This window comes from Ruditapes philippinarum, unplaced genomic scaffold, assembly GCF_026571515.1.
Source record: "Ruditapes philippinarum isolate M1 unplaced genomic scaffold, ASM2657151v2 ctg8914_1_1_1_1, whole genome shotgun sequence".
NCBI lineage: Eukaryota > Metazoa > Mollusca > Bivalvia > Venerida > Veneridae > Ruditapes > Ruditapes philippinarum.
Window position 1 is genome coordinate 1 of NW_026855243.1, and position 22,412 is coordinate 22,412.

Consider the following 22,412-nt stretch of genomic DNA (forward strand, 5'->3'; position numbering starts at 1 on the left):
TTTAGAACATTTGAGATATATTGGTCACTTATATTGTATTAAAAACATCATATAAATGTCAATGTATCACAGTGCATTACACTTATTTTTGTACAACTTATTAACTTAATGTTAAAATTTGTTATATCCTAATATAACACAGTCACTGGTTGTGCACCTTGAAAAGAATTTTCCTGCAGCTAGCTTTAGAAACCTCGAATGGTGTTTCTATTCCGATTCCCGTTCGTTCTGAGATAACGCACCGAGTCAAACTCCTCAGAGTGATTACCTCTCTTGGCAAATTGTAATCACTGCTTTCACAGACGTCACATGATGCTGACAGAGATGCCGTTACATAGAACATCTAATGTCATTTTTCTCTTTCTGTTTTATTTTTAACTTTTCGTACCTACGTTCTTTATAGTTTATCTAAATATCAAAAGTATACAAAATATTGAAAAAATGAATTCATGAACTAAAAAATATAAAATAACAAAATATTGTTTAAAAAATATGTGTGGTGGCAGAGATTGCTATACTGATTAGGGGAAATATCAGACCTTTCATACGATGGTAAATATCTTCAAACTATTTTAGCAAACAAAATCAATTAGGAACATCCTCTTGATACACTGAATTTGGACAGGTAACCCCTTCCTTATGAAAATTTCAGGACATTCTAATCAATTGAATGGTTTCGTCGTATCTAATTGATTTAAGCAATCGTTTGCCATGAAAATTGATGGGATGGAATTACGTAGCTAAAATTTATCGTAAAATAAGGGAAAAGTGAATTCCAAATTTCTAATTATTGGTTTCAACAATTTTATAAATATTTTATTCTTAACATATCGTACAATCAAAATGCTTTTTGGAATAATGCCATTTATTATGTCTTTGACTTAAAAAAATAGGTTAAGTATTGTAAAAGGATTTACCAAACGAATTATCGCACATTGGAGTAATCAAATTAACGCAAACAACCCAAATTCAAAACAATAGGAATTTATTGTTATCACAAAATTTGAATTGGAGCACGTATATTAACATTAATAACAAGAACCAATATTCTCTATCCTGTTAAATAATTGACAAAAGCATTGATTTAAAGCGATTATCAAAAGTATACAAAATAATGAAAAATTAAATTCAAAAACTAAAAGATATAAAATAACAAAATATTGTTACAAAATATGTGTGGTGGCAGAGATTGCTATACTGATTAGGGGAAATCACTGCGTAAGTTGGCAAGGAGTGGCCACCAAGGGTTTACTCCACAAGTGAAGCTGAAAAGTCGCCAGCTGATCATAACAGGGTCGCTGTGACTAAAATCCAAACAAAACAAGGGTTTCAAAACATTAAGCAAAAGCAATTCGGTGGCATTTTTAATCATTCCTGTTCTCCAATGAAACAAGCTAGAATTTTTCTTCTTAAATTTTTCGATAAATAATGTTTAGTATGAAAGTGTAATATTAAACTGCCATCATAAGGCTTGTACATTGAGAAACGAAAGTTTCAAAATTTCTAGCATAAGGCGTTGGACGTCAATTCAGTTAACAGCAAGAAGTAACAGGTTATAATACAAAGATGGAAACTAGAATCTGTTAAGTTATGAAACATTGATATCTGTTATTATAACAATGTAGCTTATAACTTTATAATTTATAAAGTCTTTATAAGTTATAAAGTCTTTATAAGTTATAAAGTTAACTATTATAAGATTAATAAATGTCCTATTCCCAAAAAAAGGGATACTCAATTCACGCTTCGAGGAATTGGAACAATTAGTCTTACTTTGAATTTATGTGCTAACAAATGAAGTATTTTGTTGTTGTTGTTGTTGTACAGAGGTTCTCTTATCTTAGGTGATAATTCAATTGTGCCGCTATATTAGGTGATAATAGAAACTTCATCCATACCATTCAATTCAAATTTTTGTACGGTCAACAGATAAAAGGTTTCATAGGATATCTGATACATGTTGTTTTTTTTAAATAAAAAATTCTTTTGAATTATGAATAATTTATGTTATATAGAACAATTTTAATTTTAGTATAGATTGCACTTTATTTTTATGAAGATTTCAGTGCATTTTGTTATTCTTCATAAACAATGTACCTTATCAGACATCTATACAGTATAAAATTTACCAAAAATGATTTGAGACAAAAGCAAATACATTTCATAACAGACCTTTAATAGGATGGTGAATATCTTCAAACCATTTTCACAAACAAAAACTATTATGAACATGTCCACGATACACTAAATTTAGAAGAGTAATCTCTCCTTTATGAAAATTTCAGGACATCCTGATCAATGGAATTGTATCTATTTGATTTAAGCAATCGTTTGAAAAATTGATGGGATGGAATTATATAGCTACAAAGTATAGTTAAATAAGGGAAAAGGCGGATTCCATATTTCCAACACCTTCGTTTTAATAATCAATCATTTTATACACTTATTCTTAACATAACGAACAATCACTATTCTTTCTGGAATAATGCCATTTATTATGTTTCTAACTAACAGGTACAATAATTATATTAAAGGAGTTACACACAATTCTTGCACACGGAATAACAAATTAACGAAACAAAAAATTCAAAGAAAAGAATTCAATGATCACAAATTTTAATTGAAATACGTATATTAACATTATAATAATCAATAATCTATATTTTTAGATAACTGATATTGATCTACTTAACATTATTTTAATTTAAAAGTTCAAATCAATCTGGTCGACATTCATGGTTTTAAACTTTTTTATAAACTATCAAAATATAATAAATTCACACAGAAATATTCACAGGAGCTACCACACAACAAAAGCAAAAACGGGGCGTTATTTTTTAAAACAGTAATTGAAATCATACGAGAAACATTTAAAAGGGTCGCTGTCACTGCGACTCGTGTGTAGGGAAAGCTGGGAGACAAAGGGGGGGGGGAGGGAGTTAAATATTTGGCAAATAGGAAAACGAAGGACATATATACCGTCTACAACAGAACCAAATTATATATCAATAAAAGAAAAGAGAGCCTTTCACAGAACGCAGCCCTAAATAACGTTTGGCACACTTGTTCACCGAACAAATATTGGGCAAAGGTGAGTAGCACACAAGGCAGAGAGAACAGGTCAGTTGACATTGCTAAGAAATAAAAACAAATATAAACAAATAAGGACCAATTTACTTAACCATTCTCGGACTCTGGTATGCACATTACTAACTTTTGTCAAATTCTAATTTTAAGTTATTTACTAAACCTCTCGAAAAATATATTTATATTAGTAAATAAAATCCAGAATATTTTTATAATCTGCTTAATTAATTATGCTCTATGTACAATTCCTATAAACAAAATATTATTGCGCAAGTGCTTCTGGTGATAATGTGAATCTTTTCGAAACAGAAATGAAAATAAAATGTGTAGACATTTACAAAACATTTAACTTTTTAAGCAAAATATTTAGAGTGGCGGCATGGCCGAGTGGTAACGCGTCGGACTAGTAATCTGAGAATTGCTGGCCGCGTGGATTCAAACCTGGTCAGGGGCAAGCTTTTGTTTCGGTTAGCAAGAAACTTATTAGAACTGGTTGCTTCAAGGAAAAAATTGAGAGTGTTTCAATATGCTTAGAGCTTCCAACACAACACAATCAAACTAAAATAAAATTAGTATAAACTAAACATAACATCGACTTTAACATATGTTGTAATATTGGATACATTCACATGAATGAATAACTAGAAGATTTTCGTTAATACATCGTCTTAAATTAAAACGTTGCTAAATCGTTTAAGGCAAATCAAATCTAGCAAGATGACATGACATATGAGCAATTAAAATGAATACATTAAGCAATCAACGTCAAAATAAATGTATAAAAAGACTTGACGTTGTTTATAATACAAGTGCATTTAAAAAAATAAAATGTTTAGATCTTTGTACCTTTATATATTTTCATTCGGTGAAATAACAATTGTTTGACAATAAAAGAAGAAGAGGAAGAAAAACAAGTAAAAAACTGTACAACAGTTACGATTCGGTGCATAAATTCGGATACAGTTAAACTTTAAGACATTGATATCTTTTAAAATGCAAGGATTCAGTGGATTTCAATTGTAGATATTTAAGTGTACAATCATACCGCCTTGTTTATGTAAAATTAAAGATGTCTTTCCTTTTACGAAGAGACAACATAATTAACATTATTTTCATCTGACCATTTTGAGAACAACACTAAAAAAGTACATAATTATAAACTCAGCATTATAACATTAATTTTGTTACAAACATTTTTGAAGTGGTCCTTATACTGATTAACAATCTATGTAATCAGTTTTCCTTTAACCCTTTATTGAAATGAAGGTTATAGTCAACTGTTCGATATACTTCCTTTAATGTCATGATTCTGTTTTATAGCTTTCTACAGAGAATTGCAATACCCTTATAAACATTTTACATTCCATCTAATATGCTGCCACAATTGTTCTAGGTACTTATTTATAACTGTTGTATGAGATGGTTTTTTTTATCTCCAATCTAATAATTTTAATTAAATTCAAGGATCAAATAAGTGATTTTTCTTTTTTTAATTCTTCAAAGTATCAAACACTTCACTGCATTAACATAACAAAGTTCAACAAATATGTTTTCCAAATGTTTGTTCAAACAAAACGTCTAGTCTCTTACATCAAATTGCTGTCTACAAAATATTTACAGCATTTCAGCTTGTTGAAAACTGAGTGAAAAATAGTAAAAAAACAATGACACTCTCCAAAGAGGACTTATCATTTCAAACAATCATTCTGATATACAGTGCTATATTATATTGAGAGATCAAATATAAAAATTACATAAACTGGTCATTTTTAAGTATGTTATTTACTTCGAATTTTCATACGTAACCTTGTTTTAACTTACATAATTTCTTTCCAGTGAAACAATTGAACAATTATTTAAAGTAAAAATCGAGAATGACTTCTAATTAAAAATCTAATGACTTTCTGATAATATCAAATACACTGGAGGCTTTCTGTTGATTTTAAATGGTATTTTAGTGTTTAGCTTTCCCCTTTAATTTATATTAGCAAGCATAGAGTGATTTTCTGATAAAAAAAGTCCTTTCAAATTACTTCTAATGGCATGTTTTAATACTACCACACACCTTCGAACAGATGAGCACAATTGCCAAAAATGTCGTCGTTTTCCCTGACTTTGGCCGTAAACACACATCCATCTTGAAAAGAAAGGCTATCTCGACTATTTCCAGAGAAACCACTTACACATATTATCATTATTATAATTATTATTATTGTCATTATTATTATTGTCATTATTATTATTATTATAATTATTATTATCCTTTTTCTTGGTAGCATTTTAAAAGACAAATACAAACTTACACTAATGTTTAAATGCATACATTTAAGCATATAGAATGGTTGAAAATTTAAGGCTAAATTTGTCATGTCTGTTATGTATATAATGACTTTCATAAGAACTATCGTAAAATTAATTTTAGTTATTCACTTTATTCCAGAATGATTGACTGAATGATTATTTATGAAATGGAAACTGTTAATAGATGTTCATTATTTTCAGCTCAACCATTGTATCAGCTGAACTATATCAGTCTGTGGAAATGAAACAATTATAGTCAGTACAACTAAACAATTTTGCTACACTTTAAATAATTAACATTATAAATAGTCGAACTAATAGTCGTATCCAACCATATCATTTCTTTTGTTAAATAATGTTTAGCTGCTTTTTGTGTGTTTTTTTCTTTCTTTCCAGTATTGTTTCTTAATAATCATGTTAAATCTAAGTAAAATATAGTATTGTCCGTTGTTTTGCTTTACGGAAAATTTCTTTTCACCTTAATCACTACACTGCGGATAGAATAATGATGACCCCAACACGTGATCCAGTTAATACCATCAGCATACGTCGGGTGATTCCCCGATAAGTATAGTCCATTCAAATTGCTAGCATGACATTTTTTATACCACCATGCTCCTTTAAACTTTTGAGCGCAGTTGACTTCTGATTCGTCGTTATCCCTGTCTTTAGTAATAAACATATTACCATCATGGTATCTAAGACTATCACCGCAGTTTCCGGAGAAGCCGTTTACATGCAATCTGAAATTCGAATCTTCGTCGTCGACTCTGAACGTGTTATACTGTGCATAAGCATGGGTCAGTGACACATCAGCAAGTGTAGTTGACACGTCTTCAAACGCTTCCATTTCAATTCTCAAAGAACTGTCTATAGTAGTAAGCCAATATATATTCTCAAGGCCAAGCCAGTACTCTCCTGATCTGTTACCGAATCCACAAACATAATCCGTCCATGTTCTGTAGAAGTTTTCTGACCCATCCACTCGACGTTGTATAACTGTCCATCCACCATTTTTCATATCGCACCATGTCTGTATGTTTAAACCTATGAGAGGTTGTATTGCATATAAACCATCTTCTGTCGATCCTTTTTTAAAAAGTGAGAGACAGTCACTTTGTTCTGAAAATGAGAATAAAACATAAAAAATTAACAGGCTGTAAGCGTCTTCTTAAGTATGTTTCAATTGAAGAGTAATAAATATAAGCGCGTACTTGCCTGACAGGTGATGATTCCTTTTTATGACCTTATTCGGTTAAATTAATGTTTCGTTTATAATATTTTCCGTCATGTTGTGTACACAGAATGTCAAAGTTGACCACTTTATCTGTTTTTAAAATATGACGTCGTTGCGTAAACTTGACAACTTTGACGGGTATTACAACGCTACCGGCTTACATTTTATCTTAACATTAATCTTATTTAAGGTAAATCATTTTTTTTGTTGCTGATGTAACATTTATTTGACAATTTCAAGTTCCGTTTAACCACATTTTTCGACTTAAAAGCGGCGCACAAAATAATTCCTGAATGCAATTTTGTTGTTTGTTCAATAAACGTCCTCTGGATAGTAAACTCGGTCTAGATAAAACTAAAATAGAGGATCACCGTCTCAAACGTTTCGGACCACTTGACTTTTATCCCAATCTCTTGCATAATTTTATAATGAAATCGATGCACATGCGTTCTAGAAAATCATCAATGAAGTTAAGCTGATCGGGAGCATTATTCTTAAAAATTAATTATCCTTAAATATATTTAAGATAGAAAGATAAACTTCCGTTCCACGGCAAAGCGCTTAGAATATTTTCACAAGCATAGCACTCCTGACATAGAGATGTTTTATCACCTAAATGTGTGATATAAAGCATGTTTACTCAAAGCAACAGATTTATCTTCTTGTTTTTTAAGCATGAAAAATAAACGTAAATTAAGAAAAATGACATCAGACGTTCGACGACTACACGTATACAAGAAAAAACAGAAAAGCTTTAGCAATGCGGTGTAACTTTTAAATTACGCTGCGCTTATAAAAGAAACACAGTTTAGATCGGCACTGCTGTGTAACTTTTAATATGCACTGCGCATATGAATGAATTACAGCTTAAATCAGAACTTCGGTGTCACTTTTCACATGCGCAGCGCAAACAAAAGAATTACATTTTAGATCAACACTGTCCCGTGCGCAAACAAATCATCACTGCAATGTAACTGTAAAATATGCGCCGCACAAACAAACGAATTACAGCTTAGGTCAGCACTGCGGTAAACTTTTTAATATGCGCTGCGCAAACAAAGGACTTACATTTTAGATAAGCACTGCTGCGTAACCTTTTAATATGCCCAAGGCAAACAAAATAATTAAATTTTAGATATCAGTGCAATGTTACTGTTAAATATGCGCTGCACAAACACAAGAAGTAATCCTAAGATCTTACCTTCAATTCAACTGATCAATATGCGCTGCGCAAACACAAGTCGTCCCTTCAATTCAACTGATCAATATGCACTGCACAAACACAAGAATGAAACCTTAGATCTTCCCTTCAATTCAACTGATCAATATGCGCTGAGCAAACACAATAATGAAATCTTAGATCTTCCCTTCAATTCAACTGATCAATATGCGCTGAGCAAACACAAGAATGAAATCTTAGATCTTCCCTTCAATTCAACTGATCAATATGCGCTGTGCAAACACAAGAATGAAATCTTAGATCTTCCCTTCAATTCAACTGATCGATCAATATGCGCTGCGCAAACACAAGAATGAAATCTTAGATCATCCCTTCAATTCAACTGATCAATATGCGCGGCGCAAACACAAGAATGAAATCTTAGATCTTCCCTTCAATTCAACTGATCGATCAATATGTGCTGCGCAAACACAAGAATGAAATCTTAGATCATCCCTTCAATTCAACTGATCAATATGCGCGGCGCAAACACAAGAATGAAATCTTAGATCTTCCCTTCATTTCAACTGATCAATATGCGCTGAACAAAAAAAGAATTACAACTAAGATCAAGACTGCGATGCAACCATATGATATTTTAGTACACTAAATGAATTAAGACCGGAACGAAGTCCATAAAATACATTGTTGTGTACATTTTCAAATTTACAGAATAATAAGTTAATAGTAAGCCACAAGACGTTCGGCAAAACCCACACTATTAGCTGATTTACTGAAATGATATTGAATTTATTTCACCAATAACACATAATTTATATGGTTATCATAAACTGTTGCAGCAATTAGGTAACGTTCATGCAAAACAACAGCGCGAACTATTGACAAAATTGAAATATTTGCTTCAGAGATTTAATCTTTTCATTTATCCTTACGTTGATTAACAGTCAATGTTTGAAAAAAATCCTTACTGGGCTTTAGACAAAGAAGTAGCACGTTTGGTTCTAGTTAATAACCATCTTTTAAATATTTCCTCTCGTTTCAAGATATACTATGCTCATATATGTGTAATATACTTTAATCAAAAAAATTGTAAAAACCTATGAAATCCTCACCTTATATGGCTTATTTGATTAAAAAATGAATTCACTATGTATTGGAAGCCGCGTTCTCGATTATAGGATAAGTAAAGTTGGTATATTCTTAAAACAAATATAGTGTGTACAGTTTTAAACATGACATATTTACTTTTTGCGAAAATAGAACATGTTTATTTTATATTCACAAAGAGGCTGCGTAGCAATTACCAATATTTCCTGATATCAAATTTGAGCATAGTATATCTATAAAATATCGTAATGATGAAAATAATAATGTTAAATATAAGTTAATAATATTCGCCAAAAATGCAACTTAAACAAGAAGTATCTTTAAAAAAGATACTCGCCCGAAGTAAACCTGGTTACCTTGTATATTTTATTTCTAGGTTTTCGATACTTATTTTTTTATTTATTTGACAGAAAAATAACTGAGTTATTTATCTTAAACAATGGAACACTGTGTAATGTATGTGTTCCTAAATGAGTCGGTCGTGTTTCGGTATGTGAACTAAATTTCTAACACCAACTCTACACAGTCGGTAGGCAATTATATTTATAAATACTTGATTAATATGCAAAAATATGTGCAAACTATAAGCAATAAACCTATTGAACACATCAACGATCTTACATTGAATTTATTTATTTCATATTCCAATAGGCTAATAAGCACATGAGGACAACATACATGTATTACAAACATACTATATATGATAATATATAATGCAGGCTAATGATAATAATACATCTCTTTTTCAATTATGTAAAATATAGGAGAAGGACTATATAAATTATATCGGGCTCTTATTGAACATCATAAATGAAGCATACCTGACAGGTGTGTTTTCCGATATTTTCATCTTCATGATTAAACAAATAGGAATGTGAAAGTTATTGGTGGTATAGCTATATTTGACAAAATTTAAAACTCAGTAAATTCTAGTGTAAAATAAATTGAGTTCGTCCTTATGTCAAATAAAATGTTCATTAGAATTTGTAATTTTAACGCAGTGTAAAATGTTATGTGGGAGGAAGTATGTTTAAACAAAACTGAAATATCTCAAAAATTAAACTACAAAGTAAAGGACTATCATGTACATATCATTTTAGAACGTCCCCTTACATTTTATTTTATATGGGCAAGAACTATCTTTTACATTTTATTTTAGAACTTTTTCAGATTTTAGTTTGTATAGACCAATAATGATTCTTCTGATGTTCAGGCCCCGTGTCACAAAGATTCAAGGATAGGTTAACTATTAAAAACTCTAATATTATTCATTGTTAATCCTTATAGATTAAATATCTAAATTAAATAATAATTTGATAAAACAGACTTGCAATAGCAAGGTTATGAACTTTAAGAATAAATTTAATGTTATTTTTTGCAAGATACGGGCATTTTAAAGTTGATCCAAATATTGGATCTGATCCTAAAATTGATCCTTATTTTGATCCGAATATTTCAGTATGTAATTGTTTTGTTATTTGTTGATTTTATCAAAAAAGGTTTCGGTTTCTTTGCAATGTTTCTAACAGCAATGTTTTACATTTTGAATAGTTACCTTTTAATTCTAGCAAACCACGATTAATTTTAGAAACAAATTACAATGACAAATAGAATCATAATCACTTGATCCTGATCCTGATCTTTTCTTACTGAACACGTGGCCAAGTCTTTTAGGTTAATATTTTACACACACAAAAATCGACCCTTCAATAGTTTATAAGTCGCTGTAAAGCAAAATTATTCATATAATTTATTTTGAGCTGAGAAATGAAATAAAAGGTCCTTCAATCATGAAATATGCTGAAATGGTGTTAATACGTGTCAGCAGATGTCAACAAGGTGTCAACATGAACGAATATAATAGCAAATCAATTAGTACTGAGCTTGGATACCACAAAAATAAGACTAGTGTTATATTGTGTTGTTAAACTTTATACAAATAACGAGACATTTCAATTTATAATATCGCTTTTGTTTGTACATGCTACGGACACTGTCGAAAATCTGTCGAGATATTAAATCTTTTTTTTTCACTGACCAATGTAATCAGTATTCAATTAAAATGATTAAAATTCGCGGGAAATGTTTTCAATTGGTTTAAAGCTTAACTTTTTCTTGTTATGCTGACTAATGTCATATCTGATTTTTTCATTCGTGTAACAGAAATTGTGTTATTAAGAAGAACATCCCGATTCTCTGTTTGTATATACAGAATTAGTATTTGCCAGAATAATGAATTTCGTATTTTTGTAAAATACGAACTTATACAAAAATTAAATATTTCAGGAAAAAACTGACTTCTCAAAACAAGGTTTCAAGTGTATTACAAGTATACGGATCACGGTAAATAAGTAGAACGATTGCATAAGATTCGGTCCAGTCCATCATTGTACTTGCAAATTACCATTTATTTAACCACATACATGTATTTACAAATTATATTGAATTCACAACACTTCGGTATATCCGTATAGTTTTCTTAGTAGTCGTTTAGTGGATGCCGTTTACTCAGAGCGACCTTAAGCTTTTCACTGATGAAAAAGCATGACAACTACCGAAAAAGGGATGGTAAAATCACGTTTACCGAAATAGTTGAGTCAATGACAAGCATTGTTGTGTCAATTTAAGTGAGTAAACATTTAAAAGAAAATTTATAGAATAACAAAACATTCTTAATTTCATTTCAGGATTTTCGTTTAAAACCTACTTTGAATCCAAAAATAAATGTAGCTGAACTAAAAGACAAATTTGACACAAAAATTACAATTTCTTTCTGTATGTGCCGACGTAAATCGATAAGTTATATATCAGGATGATGAACAAACAATATCCGTCAAATAATGTTGAGTTTAAGATAAATTGTTAGCTTGAAGGGTTGTTGTACCTATAACAATTGCCAGGGAAACGTAGCGACGTATTGTAATAAAACGGCATTCAGTGGGCAATTATCATCATTATCATCCTCATTATTATTATTATTATTACTAAACTTATTCTTTTTCATATCTAATTTTCACTTAATTTTGTTTCTTCCGAGGGATCACCACTTTTCCATACATTTTCTTACTTTTAATATTAAGATATCTAAATTTAATATTTTAATGCACACATTTAAACATACATGTGAAGTAGGGTTATAAGAGTAAGATTGTTTGTTACCCTTTCTTAATGTGACAGTTTATACTTTGCTCAACTTACCAATTATAGGGCGATGTGCGAGCATTGACCCAGGCTCCTTTTTATAAGCAAACTTTCCAGACACAGAATACATATCACACAGATGAAATCTTCTTCTGTAAACTACAGCATTGATGTAAGTATTGTTATTTCGGAAATAATCTAAACACTGTGTATAACTCACATCGGTTATAGATGTAAAGCACGATCTTGTTTCAAGTCCATGATTATAAACAATTATTAAATTTTCTTCTTGGGTGTCTATTATGAAATATATGAAATAATATAACAGATAAAAACATACAACTCTACAAGCATACATTTTTTCCAGAATCTTAAAAACACTTGTCAATACGTCTTATTTTCAGATGTTTTTGTTTATCACTTTTCTATAAAAAATTAATTGCTACATTCTGAAATAAAAAAGAGATACACATGAAAAGTGTAGCATGCTTATGATCCTAATCCATTATATTCCAGGGGTATTGTTACTTTGTTAATAATTCTGTTAGGTATTGATTTCTATATAAATTATGAAGCAGCAAATGACTATACACATTCTGTGTTTAACCTGAGAACAATACCAATTGATAGTAAATGATACCTATCTATTTATATTTTTCAAGATATTCAGGATAATAGGCAAATATATACAATATTTGTTTCAAAGATACATCTCATATGCATTTGAAGTAATTTGTTAAACGCAGGTACACGAATATTATTATTATTATTACTACTATAAATATACTATTCCAAACCTTATTCTTAGAAGCATATTAAAATACGAACACAAACTAACTTACATTGGAAGTTCACATGCATACAATTAACATATAGCTTGGTTAAATTTTTAAGGTAAATTTGTGATGTCTGTAATGTATATAATGTCTATTTTTAAGAAACTGCATACAATATCTGTTTATTTGATCACCTGAGGAAGGTTAATTTTAGTCCTGCAGTTTACACCATAATGATTGATTGAATGACGAATTTTCTTAAATGACGACTTGTCGAAAGATGTTTATTATTTTCAGCTCAGGCTTTCTCGTAGCTGAAATAAATCAAATAGAGAAAAGCGAATAAAGAAACTTTAGTCGTCAGTATTAGTACTTACACACCTCCTCTATTGTTTGTCACAGGTCTATATTTTTCGGATAGACCTGTTTAAACAAAAGAAATCCCGTGAACAGGTCTATTTTTGCACGTGCACAGGTCTGGTCTTGAAAGAAAGACCCGGGCATGTGAAACACGTGCAAAAACAAACCTGCCTGCAAACAAAGAAAACTGTAAAATTGCAAATGAATGAAAAAATAAGAGGGCACAAAAATGAATAAATAATACGAAAAAAGATTTTAACAGAGGTCATGATATTGTTGTAAAGCAATTTTCCAACGTTCCTATAAGATTTTTCTGAAAAATCATATTTCAGTCTTTCAAGGAAAAATAAAGAATACAAAAAGACATGTTTGATTTTTAATATCCAATTGTTTTAAGAATACATTTACAGAATCATGGGTTTTTTTTCGGCAAAGTTCACATATTTAATACATTATCCATAATCGCTCTCGAAATTCAGTAGACAAAACCACAGTGCCGTTCTACATCTTTATTTAAAACGGAGTTATTCTGTTAAATACTTGGGCCAGACTTGAAATTGAATATTCCCTATAAAAAACTTATAAGTTAAGCAACAGAGAATGTATTCGTCAGTCTGGATTGAAAATATGGAACAATTACATTTAGCGTCTTTTCTAAATGTCTTTTTTTTGTCAGAACTCACTAGATACATTACTTTATTAAATGCAGGATTTTCCGCTTACGTGTTATAAATTACATTTTAAATAGAGTATAATCAGAAGTACAGTAAATGTCCATCATTCATTTACATGCAAGCACATGCAATTACTAAACAATGGCATGCGTAATTATAACTGCATGAAAACAGTTAAGTACATGTACATGTACATTTCTATTTTAAATGTGTCGACAAGAAAGTTCGTAAAATAAATGAATTTTCTTTTTTTTTCAAAGTTTCTTTGGACAACGTGTTTAGATATCATTTTGTTCAAATCCCAAACATTTTTAAGCAGATCCCTCCAGATTCATACTTTTTTTCGTGAAAATTTTAGAATTTTGCGAAGTGAACAAAATAGGTAATTAACAAATAAAAAACGGCACTCACAAAATTACAAACCACCTAAATTACTAAATAAAGTCAAAATTTACAAAATAAGCCTTTATCGCATTAGTCATGCAGTAGAAATATGATGGTGAATGCAGAAAAATTAGTCATTAATCGCACATAACATGCAAATTATTACTTGAAACTTTATTCTTTTTACAAAATCTTAGCAATTTTTTCTCAATTTTGATTTCTTGATATATTTCGTCTCATCTGGAAGCATGCAGCTTTAATTTTTTTTACATCGACCTATAATGCACCATTACAATCGTTTAAAGTTGCATATGAATATGTATCTCCGAGTTTGACACGTTAAAAACATTTTGTTTACTTGTTTGTTCGGCAACAGTCGTGCTTGTTTTTGCTATATCTGACCCTTGCAATACATTAGAGACTAAGCGCTTTTGTTGATCACTTGAGCGCTTGTAGCTAAACACGGCATTACTTCTATGCCCTGTTTGCTCCATGATTAACTGCTCAGGAATGTTTTCCTGGAATAGGCGTGTAGCTGTGGTAGCCCTCAATGAATGATTAGTGAAATATCCCTCAAAGCCTGCAGTTTTCATAATTGTTTTAACAAAATCCTTCAATTTATTATGGCCAACAGGAGTAAGAGAATACCAAACATCGTCCATGGGTTTTACAAGTGGGTTGAAATAAAAGGCAGAATGAGAATAGTTTGGGTTAAGCTTTGAAAGATACTGCTGAAATAGCGTAACTGGACAACGTTTACTCCCCTTTATTTCATAAGCCCTAGCTTTGTGTGGATCAATCTTGCGATGCTTGATACCACCCTTATAGGTTTTAGACACGCTTTCACTGTACTCTAGATAGAACACTTCATCCTGATCTTGTAAAATTTTGAAATTTTCTACGGTCAAATTTCGGTGTTCATCCCCACCGCGTAACCCAAAGTTAACCCCAATTGTCCAAAATATAGTGTAAAGCAGGCTTTGAGGGTTTTCGTTACCCAAAATTCCCTGTTCCCATAAAGCGTTTTCCTGCTCTTTCGTAATTGCCGCAGCTTGTTTTTTTATCAACCCCACCCCTTGCTTAGTAACGTTTTGCATAGAATTGTCAAGACATGTTTTGAGATCATTAAATTGTGGATCATTCAAAAAAGAAACCAGGCGGCCATTGATTTCAAGGTGTTTTTGAAGACTTGTAACTACTGAAAACAAACTACCACTTGTATATTCACTGCCATTTTTTTTTCTAAGAGACAAAATAAAACTGCACAAGGCAGTGTTTAAATGTTCATTTGACAGCTTTGTCATATCCTGCTCTGCTTCCAAAATGTTGACTAATTCATCGTCTTCCCGTAGACGTAACACATATGCAGCCCAGTCTTTGTACATGTTTAGCGCCCAAGTGGTCTTCCTTAAAGTGTTTGGCGGTATTTGGGGTTTGGACATATGATTCACATGTTCTTTGGCTACACACCTGAATCTTGTTGAGTCATCTGTAAATACAAGAAGCATTTTCTTGTTCTATAAATACATGTAGTAAGACCTTTCACTGTTTACGGGATTTATTTTAACAGATTATTTTAATTTTCATGGTGACTGCATGATATACGCCATGTCGTGTTTTCGCTTCTTTGCCTCCAAAATGCGGAAATTCGAAAACACTAATGGATGATAATCTCTTTGTGTTTTCGCTTTGTCGGATTTTCGAGGCGAAAAAGAGAAAAAACGGCAAAAGAAGGGCGAAAATAGGGCACGTAAAATCTATCTTCTATTTGCATATCATCTGTTGGATTTTCAATTTTTCGTTTTATTGCATTTTGAGATTTTCGTCTTGTGTTTTCGCTTTTTCGCACTATTGTACTTTTACAATTTTTTTTTCAACTATAGACACTGTTATTTGTTCTTATTTTTTGACAATGTTTAACAAAATGTACAATATGTAAGACAGCGAAAATGTAACATTGCGAAAATGCAGCAATGCGAAAATGTGACAATGTGAGAAAGCGAAAATGCAACAATGCAAAAAAGCAAAAATGCGAAGAGACGACAATGTTATAAAAAAAAATTTGTTCTTTGATAGCGAAAAAGCGAAAGTACGGCAGAAAATATGACAGATTTTATGTGTGGTATTTTCGCCATTGTTCTGTCGTGTTTTCGCATTTTGGAAAAAAAAATCGTCCGCTTAACTTACTGTTATATTGACAGCAGACTGGTATGTTAAAGGTGTCGAGGGGCTTTTTTTCTGTTAATGTATTTTATCGTAGGCAAATTTCTAGTTCCAGCTTATTTTATTTTTATCTAACAATTATTAAAACGATTTAGGTAACAAAACAAAACATATTCAACCTTTAGAGAAGCTGAAGGTAGCTTTCAACAGTGGATACAGTACCATACAGAAATATTTTTTCTAGAAAGGGGGTATAATTTTTTTACTATTAAAATACAGACAATGTAAGTCAATTAACTATAAACACTTGTTTTACAATCACGATAGTTACTCGCAAGAGACCATACAGTCATTGTTACGACACATTATTCAGCATTTGATAATTTTGTCGTTTTTCATACATCGATGAGAGTTGATGATACATAAATAGACCAAACTGAATAAGTGTTAGTTAAATACTGAATTTATTGAACGACTTGAATAAATTTAGCAATGAACTTACACGAATATAATACCATATTTATCACATATCCAATTTGAAAGAAAAGGCTGTTTAAAGTGAAAGATATCTTTTTCATTGACGCGCAAATAGTGTAACATGTGGCGTATTACACAAATAACGTCACGTCCAAATATATGAAATATGTGCAGTGCCAAAAGCGACACAGGTATTTGATAAAATATGATAACAAAGAAAACTTATGATATTTTGCGGAATTCTGTAATTCAAACGTTATTGTGATATTCCTCATAGCAATTGTTCCTAAAATCATGAAGGAAACTCGCAAGAATGACAACAAATTTGAGCCGCGTCACGACAAAACCAACATAGTGGGTTTGCGACCAGCATGGATCCAGACCAGCCTGCGCATCCGCGCAGTCTGATCAGGATCCATGCTGTTCGCTATCAGTTTCTCTACTTGTTATAGACTTGGTAAGTGAACAGTATGGATCCTGATCAGACTGCGCGGATGCGCAAGCTGGTCTGGATCCATGCTCGCAAACTGATCCATGCTGGTAACACACAATAAAAAAAAAAAAATTATAATTTTTTTTAAAAAAAAAAAAGAAAAAAAAAAAAAAAAAAAAAAAAAAAATAAAAAATTTTTAAAAAAAAAAAATTAAAAATATTAAAAAAAAAAAAAAGCAAACCCATTATGTATTAACCACTTTAATTGCTTTTGTCGTGACGCGGCTCATTTATTTGCTAAGCTAGTGAGGGATATACGGTCATGACGCAAGACCCTGGCTATATATCGTGAGTTTGTGAATATATTTTTAAGTTAGCAATAATTTAAGTGTATATGAGCATGGCGACTTTAACCTCGCAACATTTAGATAGGCCCAGTTTGAATTTGAATTTGTATAAATTTAGCTTTAGTTACCTTTATAATCTTTAAATGATTCTTGTTCATGTAAAGAAATAGTATCTTCCAGCTCCCGTTTATTTTGACGGACACATCTTTCAGCTCCAATTTCCGACGCACCGCCATCATCCAACATATCCGAAACATTTACTGCCGTCTCCAAAATCGAAAAAATATTCTCTTTGTCTTCTTCAGGTATATCCCTTTAAAATGAATTAAACATATATGTACTTTTTTGGTTATGAAAACATATCGTTTTGCTCAAAAAAGAATATAAACAAGAGGACTGCGTGCTTTATTTATGTTACTTTGTTATTGTCCAACAACATTGACATGGCACTCTTGACCCTGTAGTTGGTACATTCCGTAAATTGTAGATCGATATGAATGTAAATATCTATAATTAATAAAACTGTGTAAATAAAAAATCCCTCATAGTGCAGTTGTTAAAGGGGTTTCATTTAAGAAATGTAGACGTACACTGGTAGGTTTGAATCCTATTTCGGCGATTTTTTTTACTTTTAAATCTCTTAAAACTATTGCATACATTTTTGTTGTTTGTACTATATGTGTATTTTTTTTCTTTAAATAGCTGCCTTTATAGCGTATATGCGCTTTTTAAAGCGTATAATATTGCATAATGCCACAAAGAGAACCGTTGAAAGATACCTTAGTGAAATAAAAAAAAATGTATTTGTGTATAAAAAACACCACTCAAAGGGTATTCTAAGGTGTCGTATATCGATTTCAAATTAATTCTTGCAAGTAAATTAAAAAAAAAATCATAAAGTGTAGTTGGTTAAGAATCGAACCAGAGACCTTCCAGCACACCTCACTGACGAGTAAAGTAAGCAAATATATTGATATATTCGATAGATACTGGTCAGTGTTTATTCAAATGACCTTTACGAAAGTTAATTAAGTGCCAGGTCAATATTGTTGGAAAATAATTTATTATTTAGGGAAAGAGGAAATACTTTTCACTTACAAATATTATTTTCAAAATGACGACCCTTGACTAACAATTGGACCATGTCATCATGATAAGCAAGTATATTAAGTGACATGTTGATAACTTTTAAAATGTTTTACATGAAGTGTTTTTGCCCGACGACGATGCCGCAGTGATCCTAATTTAGCTCAGCTGTTTCTTCGAAACAGACGCTCTAAAATTGAAAGTTCAAGTTAATATAAAATGGAGTAAGATAATCCAATATAAAGAGTGATATTAGTAAGTATTTATAAAATGCATCATCATCATCATCATCATCATCGTCATCATCATCATCATCATCGTCATCAAGAACAACAACACCATTATCATTACCAATCATTATCAACAAATAATAAAATCATCATCACATCATCAAAAAAACAACAACAACATTATCATCATAGTCATCATAACCATCATCATTATAATTATTTTATCATCATTATATATAATTTTCTCTGATTGTAACTGATGGTATAATTTGTTTCATCACATAAATAGTAAACAAATTTAAACATTGTGTGTGTGCTAAACAAATGATAGCAAAATAAAAAACAAATGCAAACTGTGTTATGTATCAATATCTTGTAACCTCTACCGTAGATTAAGATTGTGGCGAAATATTGCGGTATATTGCATTTTTAATTTTATTATTATTCCTGTAGATAAACGCGTTATCAGCGCTACTCAGACTTTCTATATCTTTTTTTTCAAAATGCTTTATAACTGGATATAACTGTAAATGTATTGGAAAACATAGTATAGTGTATCCGCATAGAATTTCAAACGAGAAATCATCAGGGTCACATTGAAAGGATAAATGTTTGTATTGTGTTTTATCATTATCTGTCAAAGTATAATCTGATTAAAATGTACACTTACCTAAAAGTATTCTGTGTTAAGAAAATCGAGTTGGCATTCTGCTCCTCAAATATATCCAGAGCTTGGGACAAAATGTCGTCCGAGTCATACGCTTCGGCCATGGTAAATTTACACGTGTGTTTTGGACCGTAGTTTGACGGTGTGTAAGTCGGATATCGGCCTCGTACATCGATCTTTCTGTCTAGGAAAGACCTGGTCACGAATTTCATGAAACACCTCGAGCGCTACGCGCTCTCGGTGTCACATGAAATTCGTGACCAGGTCTTTCCTAGACAGAAAGACCTCGTACTCGGTCGATATCCTATACACAATATGATGCACTTAAAATGATATCCAATATAATCGGCATTTTCGTGCCGTGACGTATTGCACCATATCACTTTATTTTTAATCCTTAAATAATGTTTAGATGTTTGTGTTTTCTTTCCAGTACGGTATCTTAATATTTATGTTTATATTTTAGTACAAAATCGTATTTGCCGTCGTTTTGCTGTTACAGAAAATTTCTGTTTACCTTCATCACTACAAGGCGAATAGAATAATGATGAACCCAACACGAGTGCCAGTTTATACCATTAGCGAACGGAGAGTGATTCCCCGATAAGGACAATCCATTCAAATTGCTATGATGACAAGCTTCATACCACCATGCTCCTTTGAATATTTGAGCGCAGATGTACGGCCATACGTCGTTATCCCTATCTTTAGTCGAGAACATATTTCCATCATGTAAACTTAGACTATCACCGCAGTTTCCGGAGAAACCATTTACATGCAATCTAAAATTTGAATCTTCGCCGCCAACTTTGAACGTGTCATACTGTGCATAGGCATGTGTATGTGATACGTCTTCAAATGCGTCCATTTCAATTCTCAAAGAACTGTTTATCGTAGTAAGCCGATATATATTCTCAAGGCCAAGCCAGTACTCTCCTGATCTGTTACCGAATCCACAAACATAATCCGCTCATGTTTTGTAGAAGTTTTCTGACCCATCCAGTCGACGTTGTATAACTGTCCATCCACCATTTTTCATATCGCACCATGTTTGTATGTTTAAACCTATGAGGGGTTGTATTGTATATAAACCATCTTCTGTCGATCCTATTTCAAAAAGTGAGAGACAGTCACTTTGTTCTGAAAATGAGAATAAAACATTAAAAATTAACAGGCTGAAAGCGTCTTCTTATATATGTTTCAATTGAAGAGTAATAAATATAAGCGCGTACTTGCCTGACAGGTGATGATTCCTTTTTAAGACCTTATTCGGTTAAATTGCAATGTTACGTTTATGTTATTTTCCGTCATGTTGTGTACGCTGAATGTCAAAGTTGACCACCATATCTGTTTTTAAAACATGACGTCGTTGCGTAAACTTGACAACTTTGACGGGTTTTACAACGCTACCGACTAACATATTATCTTAACATTAACCTTATTTAAGGTAAATCATTTTTTTTTGTTGCTGATGTAAAATTTATTTGACAATTTCAAGTTCTGTTTAACCACATTTTTCGACTTTAATGTGGCGCACAAAATAATTCCTGAATGCAATTTTGTTGTTTGTTCAATAAACATCCTCTGGATAGTACAATCTGTCCAAATGATACTATAATAGGGGATCACCGTCTCAAACGTTTCGGACCAGTTGGCTTTTATCCCAATCTCTTGCATAATGTTTGTAACGAAATTTAAATTATACACATGCGTTATAGACATCGACAATTTATGTATTTAGCTGATCTGGAGCATTATTCTAAAAAACATAATTGTCCTAAAAACATATTTAAGATAGAAAGATAAACTTTCCGTTCCACGGCTCAAAGAGAGCGACTCAATAAGAGAATATTTTCGACGACCATTAGCACATACCTCGAAATAGGACTATGTTTGAGTTTCACACTTTACCCGTGAAAGCAAGTTTACTCTTTAAGCAAGAGCCAGCCAATTTATTCTTCTTGTTTCTGTTTATTCATCAACTTAACGCCATGGACACATGATTGTCGATAAAAGCCATTTGGAAAACAGAATGTAAATTATAATTGAAAACACTTGAACAATCAAAACGTTCGGTTGACCGGACTACCGCGTACGCTGTTGCAACAGCTTAGCTTTAGAAATTGCGGGTGTAACTTTTAAATTACGCTGCGCTAACAAAGAACAGACAACCAGTTTAGATCGGCACCATGCTGTTTAATAGTAACTTGTTTAAATAAATGCAGCCTGCGAATTACAAATGAAATGGTACAAGCTTAATTCCAGAAATCTTGCTGGGTCACATTTTTTACATGTCGCAGCGCAAGACTAATAAGATACATTACATTTTCAAATCAACACTGCTCCGTGTAACCTTTAAATATGCGCTGCGCAAACAGAAGAATTAAATCTTAGATCATCACAACAATGTAACTGTTAAATATGCGCCTCACAAATGAATTATAGCTTAGGTAAGCACTGCAATGACTTTTTTAATATGCGCGTGTGGCTTCTAACAAAGTACATATAGTTCAATTTTAGAAAGCACTGCTGTGTTAATCCTTATTAAATATATCCATATTAGGCGCGAAAACAAAATAATCTGAATCATTTAGTAGTCAGTGCCATATGTCCAACTGTATAATTATGCGTCTTAATGTCAGCGCACAACAAGAATTAAAATTTTTAGATATTTAGACTTTTTGCAAATTCTTAAAAACTGATCGATATTGTGCGCTGCAACAAATAACGAATTACAATTTAGAGTCAAAGCACATATGCGA

At 31.6% G+C, this 22,412-nt stretch overlaps 2 protein-coding genes across 2 annotated transcripts; both read right to left on the reverse strand.

Moving 5' to 3' along the window:
* Window positions 1-5,359: 5,359 nt before the first annotated feature.
* On the reverse strand, window positions 5,360-12,509 carry LOC132742595 (ryncolin-4-like). The gene is made up of 2 exons (XM_060731045.1): window positions 12,111-12,509; window positions 5,360-6,510 (listed from the first exon to the last, which is right to left on the reverse strand). The coding sequence occupies exons 1-2, from the start codon at window positions 12,409-12,411 to the stop codon at window positions 5,846-5,848; spliced, it is 966 nt and encodes a 321-aa protein (XP_060587028.1). The 5' UTR covers window positions 12,412-12,509; the 3' UTR covers window positions 5,360-5,845.
* Window positions 12,510-13,551: 1,042 nt separating this feature from the next.
* Window positions 13,552-19,946, reverse strand: LOC132742597 (uncharacterized protein KIAA1958-like). Its single transcript, XM_060731047.1, has 3 exons — window positions 19,654-19,946; window positions 17,796-17,980; window positions 13,552-15,736 (listed from the first exon to the last, which is right to left on the reverse strand). Exons 1-3 carry the CDS (start codon window positions 19,860-19,862, stop codon window positions 14,547-14,549), a joined length of 1,584 nt encoding a protein of 527 aa, XP_060587030.1. The 5' UTR covers window positions 19,863-19,946; the 3' UTR covers window positions 13,552-14,546.
* Between the last annotated feature and the right edge of the window lie 2,466 nt (window positions 19,947-22,412).

Coding starts and splice junctions, on each gene's coding strand:
- LOC132742595 (XM_060731045.1), bottom strand. CDS start 12,411: ATGTATGCTTGTAGAGTTGTATGTTTTTATCTGTTATATTATTTCATA. Junction 6,511..12,110: donor CGCACATCGCCCTATAATTG/GTAAGTTGAGCA, acceptor TCTCATTTTCAG/AACAAAGTGACTGTCTCTCA.
- LOC132742597 (XM_060731047.1), bottom strand. CDS start 19,862: ATGAAATTCGTGACCAGGTCTTTCCTAGACAGAAAGATCGATGTACGA. Junction 17,981..19,653: donor TTAACACAGAATACTTTTAG/GTAAGTGTACAT, acceptor TTCATTTTAAAG/GGATATACCTGAAGAAGACA. Junction 15,737..17,795: donor ATCATTTAAAGATTATAAAG/GTAACTAAAGCT, acceptor TTGTATTTACAG/ATGACTCAACAAGATTCAGG.